This window comes from Myodes glareolus, chromosome 25, assembly GCF_982192425.1.
Source record: "Myodes glareolus chromosome 25, mMyoGla1.1, whole genome shotgun sequence".
Taxonomy (NCBI): domain Eukaryota; kingdom Metazoa; phylum Chordata; class Mammalia; order Rodentia; family Cricetidae; genus Myodes; species Myodes glareolus.
Window position 1 is genome coordinate 28807966 of NC_142050.1, and position 5620 is coordinate 28813585.

The 5620-nt window shown below is 48.3% G+C and overlaps 1 protein-coding gene across 1 annotated transcript; it reads right to left on the reverse strand.

The window, feature by feature from the left end:
- Positions 1-1410: 1410 nt before the first annotated feature.
- On the reverse strand, positions 1411-4365 carry Klf14 (KLF transcription factor 14). Its single transcript, XM_085683675.2, has one exon. The coding sequence runs from the start codon at positions 4021-4023 to the stop codon at positions 3043-3045; it is 981 nt and encodes a 326-aa protein (XP_085539801.2). The 5' UTR covers positions 4024-4365; the 3' UTR covers positions 1411-3042.
- Between the last annotated feature and the right edge of the window lie 1255 nt (positions 4366-5620).

Below are 5620 nucleotides of genomic sequence, written 5' to 3' on the forward strand. Positions count from 1 at the left end.
ATTTCCAGCTTCCAACCAGATTTCAAGAAGAGTTCTATTAATAAATTCTGTTACTAGTTCATTCCTATATCAGATCTGAGGAGAAGAAGGTGAGGTAAGGATATAGGGGTTCAGCCCAAATCCAACCAATCCCCAGAAACATTTCCTCCCTAAGCCTGGTCTGATAGACAAAAAGTAGAAACAGAAATGCCAAGAGATTCAAGATGTTCTCCTAAGGTATCTCACTCATAACTAGTTCCCAAAACCTGCTGAAGCACAAAGAATAATGTTCAGATCAAGAAAGATCATTAAAAAAAAAAAAATCTTGCCTCTTTCATCTGTCCGCTGTAGAGTCCCGGGTGTCTCTTTGATTGGCACTCTAAGACCTGATGGCAGTAGAGTATCAGAGGGCATTCTCAATGAAAGTCCCCAAGGTAGAATCCTACTGTGGACATTATTTGGGACCTTGAAAATTGAAAGTTATGTATCAGTTGGAAATCTAAGTATTTTTTTAAACTTAATTCTAGAATGGTTAATAGCAGTTCTTGTTAGCTTATTTAGTTCACTTACCCAAGGATAAATCCTCTATTGAAAGGATAGAGAAAACTTTACCTCACTGGGTCCCATAGGACCCGAACTATCTAGCTTCATATGAGGAAACAGACAAGCTATAGGAATTCTATATAAGGGATTCTTAATTCTCTTACTAATTTAAAAAAGAAAAAAATCACCTTTAAAGTTAGAATTTCCTCTGTGTAATTCAAGGGAAATCCCACCTGCTTTGCTCTTCATGTCCTTATTATAAAATACTGAACCTCTTGAGGACTATAGGACACCTTCTTTGCGCTAACCCAAGGATCCCTCCCCTCACATAGCCTATGAGAACCTAGTTGCACTCCAATGTCATGTTTGTACTCATTTATTCTCTCACGGAGGCCTGAATGCCCAGGACCAGGAAAAGAAGAGAGACAGAAGCTAAGAGTCTATCAGCCCCAAAGGAAAGGTTTCTCCCAGGCTGCCAAAGAACCATTCTCACTTTTAAATCACAGTGTGTGAGCATGAGAATGGACTTCACCTGGGAAGCCGTGGCAGGTGGATCTCTGTGAAGTTCAGGCCAGTCTGGTCTGCAGAGCAAGTTCCAGGACAGCCAGGTCTTCACAGTGAAACCCTGTCCCCCGCCCCCAAGAAATAATAAACAAACAAACAAATAAATAAATAAAAGGAAAAGAAAAGGAAAGAGAAGGGTTTGGGAATTAAATACAAGAGCCAAAGGACTCAGGGAACCACTCAGCATGAAAGATTTACAGAAGCGGTAGAAAGCAGGAGGAGAGGGCATGTGGAGATGGAAGGTAGGGTCTTTTTGTCTCAGGTCACAGGGAGTGAGAAAACGGGGACGCAAGCACAAAGGAAACCCATTTAAAAGTCAAACACTTCACTTTTACTCACAGCTCTTGCCAGAAACTTAGCATATAACTTTCACGATAACTTAAGCTTCAGCATTTAAATACATAAAACAGAAGAGAGCAATTTGCTTAATTGGGGTGCCTCTTAGGATCCCACAAGCTTACAACATCCTTTACAAGTTGATTGATGGGGTGGTATAAGATATCCAGGAGGGGACCATAGGGGACCTTATCAGGTTAGGAATGGCCTTCGAGCCTCATATTTAGTGAAAGGAACACATGCAAGCACATACACATACACAGGCACATTCACATACCAGGCACATACACAGGCACACACACACACCAATGACTTCAATCCACAATAGCTAGGACACACCACAGAAAAATACTTCTGCTGTCCGATTCCTTCAAGGGGGCAGCTGGACCCTGAGGTCCTAACTTAAGATTCTGTCGTTAGAGAAAGATGCTCCTATTTCATAATAGCTATTATCTAGTTGCTCTGTCTCCAAATCCAAGACAGCAGCTCTCTAAAACAAACCAATCTCTCACCTTTTTCCCCTCACACACCAACTCACCTGTAACAGAAACAACAATGTACAGACCTCCACAGAAATTCAATCCTACCTAGCCACTAAGAGGTGAATAGACTCTACCACGCCTGAGATTACACAGGGTGAGGCAGCGGGAACTTCGTCTCTCTGTTTCTATCAATGGTTGTGAAAAGTCTTGTTTTGCACCTGTCCCATCCAAAAGTGACTTGAGCTTGCCTTCTAGTGAAGGAGAAAGTATTTCAGACCAGCTTTTTCTCTCTGGTGCTTTTATGGTTGTTTTCTAATTACTTAATCAATCTCCTCATAGTCGTGAGCCAGAAAGTTACCACCCCTGAGAAGGAAATTCTTTTTTTTTAAGAGGAAAGGGGTTAAAACGCAAGCGCAGGGTTCCACATTATGCTATAGGAACTGCAAGCAGACCCACACCACTCCCCAGGCACAAAAAAGCACATCCCAGCCATACATCCACAAAGCAGAGGTAACTGGGACAATTGGGAGAGTGGAAGACATTAGCTTCCCATCAACCTGGAACTCTTGTTGAAAAGATAATAAAAATAAATTAGTAAACATTGCTGTTTACAGAAATAGAAATAATTTCTGTTTCCAAAGGCCTCTCATCATCCAAGTCTGGACATTTCCAAGACTGCCATCCTGGATACCCTCGCCAAAGTCCGCCCTGGCCAATGACTGTGACATCAGAGTCTTTTTGGACTGGGAGTTCCTCAAGCATCAGAGAATTCAGTTTTACATCTCTGGTTCCGTGGAAGGAAGAATCTTTAGAACGTTGAGACCGGAAGTTCATCCCTTCTCCTCGGTTCCTAAGCAGGCTGCTTTGAAGCAACAGTTCCTTCAGATGGTAATTGCGTTCCTTTCAGATGGTAATTGCGTTGCAAGACTTCCTACTATCTTCTGGCTCCCAGTCCTTCGCCCGAGTCCCACAGGCTAGTCTGGAACCCATCCTCAGAGCGGAGCAACCAGACTGTGACTTGGTCTAACGACCCTGGAAAACAGGAATGGGCAGAGAGAAAAGGAGAATGGCCTGGGCGGGAGTGGGGGGAAAGGGGCTGTGCTCGAGGGAAAGACAGACAGCAAGGACAGTCCTACAGTCAAGCAGTGAAGCTGGTCTCCTGGCCAGAGCCAGAGCTGGAGTCGGAACCAGAGCTTTCCGCCATGGCTGGGGGTGGTGGCGCGGGGCGGGGGTTGCGACGACGTCCCCGGTACTCGATCATGTCGGGATGGTAAGTCGGATGGCGACGGGCATGCTTGGTCAAGTGATCGCTTCGGGAGAACTGCTTGGGGCACAATGGGCAGGAGAAGCGCTTTTCACCGGTGTGCGTCCTGTAGTGGCGGGCCAGCTCGTCAGAACGCGTAAACTTCTTGTCGCAGTCGAGCCAGTCGCAGGAGAAGGGGCGTTCCCCCGTGTGGGTGCGCTGGTGTGACTTGAGGTGCGAAGACTTGTAATAGGCTTTGTTGCAACCCGGGAAGGCGCACTGATGTCGCTTGGATACGGGTGTAATCGGCCTTCTCCGGAACGTCGGGCCCATTGCTGGCGAGGGGCGGGCCCCTGGGGGCCCCTCGGGCCCCTCGGGCCCCTCTCCGCTGTCATCGGGGTCTTCTTGGGTATCAGGTGCACTCAGGATGGCAGGCTCACCGCAGGAGCTCTCAGCTCCGGAGAACTCCTCCTCCAAGAAGGCCGGGACTGGCTCGGAGCACCCAGTGGGGCTGGAGCACCAGGTCTGCTCGCAGCAGCTAGTTGAGGCACACGGGACTTCTCCCGAGGTCTCCCGGGAGCATTCCCCGGCACCGCAGCTTAGATCCGCCAAAGCGCTGGCAGCCAGCAGGTGGGGAGCTCCATCGCCCTCGTCAGAGCTAGGGGAGGGGATCTGGAGGACCGGAGGGATCCACAGCACCCCCCGTGTCCCGGAACCCGTCCCCGCCGACTCCCGTGGCACCGCACCCACCTCGGAGACAGCTGCGGCTCCCGCGCCCTCGGGGTTCGTTGCGCGCTGGTGCAGCACGGGGCCGGTGGACATAGACACCAGGCACTCGGCTGCGAAGTAGTCCAGGCAAGCCACGGCAGCCGACATGCTCGCGGCGCCCGGTTGCGGGCGAGCGCCGTCCGAGCGCGGCCCGCCGCGGGCTGGAGAGTCCCCCGGAGCGTCCGTCCCGCCGCTCGGAGCCGGACAAGCCGGAGACCGGTGCGCGCCGCTTGCTGTCCCGCAACCGCCGCTGCCGGCGCTGAACCCGCCCCGCTTGACGCGCCCCTGACGCTCTGGAGCCTGCGGGGGTGGCGGGGACCCGCCCCGGTCCGAGGACACCCCTGGATCGCGCTGCCGCGCGGGCTAAGGCATTCCCAGCAGCCTGAGAAATTATCTTGTCTGCGCTTTCTCTCCGCTGCTGGCGAGCCAGGTAATTTCAATGCGCGCAAGTCCCGGATCGCAACTTCTGGGCAGCCTGCCGGTCTCGCCCCCCCGCGCCCCTGGTCCCTGGCCAGCTGGGTGTCCAGCAGAGTCCTAGAAACTTTTTTTTTTCCTTTAAGGGGGGGCGAAAAAAAGCCGCGTTAGTACCTGATTTGTCTTTCGCTTCGCAAACGCGGTCGCTGGCGAAGTGGGCTGGGATTGCGTTTGACTCGCGTCCACCGCTCGCTGCCCAAATTGAAAATAGCCCCAAGTCTGCGTCCAAAAGAAAACGGGGGCGAAACAAAGTTTTCTCATTTAGCAGTTCGGCTGTTAATGCAGGATCGGCAGCCGTGTCCTAAACAGATCCACCACGTAGCCATTAATTAATAGCGTTTTGAAGCTGAAACGTTTTTAACCCTGGCGAGAGCGAAGACTCCTCCCGGCTTGAAATAGAAACTTAAAATCCTTGGAGTAACGATTTAACTATTCAAGCAACGAAAGAAACACGCATGTTTAAACTGCATTAACCTGTCACAGGCACACAAACAAATTTCCGCGCTGAAATATAAATTACAGACTAGCAGCGAGATAAACACATTAAAATGGACTCCCACAATTTTAATAATAGAAAGTCACGTTTCCAATTAGGCAGCGTCTTTTATTTCTCTTTTGACAAAAAATTAAAAATAAGAAAATGCAGCAAAATGATATAGAATGTTCATCCAGTGGTTTGTGATTGTGGGGGGCTATTTCTTTGTTTATAATCAAATATGTGAATGATTGCTTTTACACATCTTCACTGCCTTATTTGTTTTCCCCCTTTTTCAATTTTTAAAATTAAAAAAATCCACAGAAAATAAACAGGCTCATTTCTAAGCATAGCCCTTCCACAGTTTGGGTTGTACATAGGCTTTAGTTTTATAATATGAAACTATGTGCATTTTGTTTGCAGTGCTTCAGTATTTTTTCCTTTGAAAAATTGAAATGACACACATGCATCAAGAATAACTTATGTCCATATGCTTAATGACTAGAATAATCAAATGGGATATTTTTGTCTTGTTTGCTTCGCATTTTTTCACTTATATTAAACATTCAGAGAGGGCTGACTGTCTTGACTGTCACTTTCCTCCTCCCCATACCATTCCTTTCCTCGTTGCTACTCGTTATGGTAAAGTGAAGTGTATCTTCTTCTAACACTTGCTATACCTTATTGCCCAGTCACTTATGTATATAAATATGTTTATGAGACCTTGCTGGGGTAGTTTCAATTTTTAAGAAATGC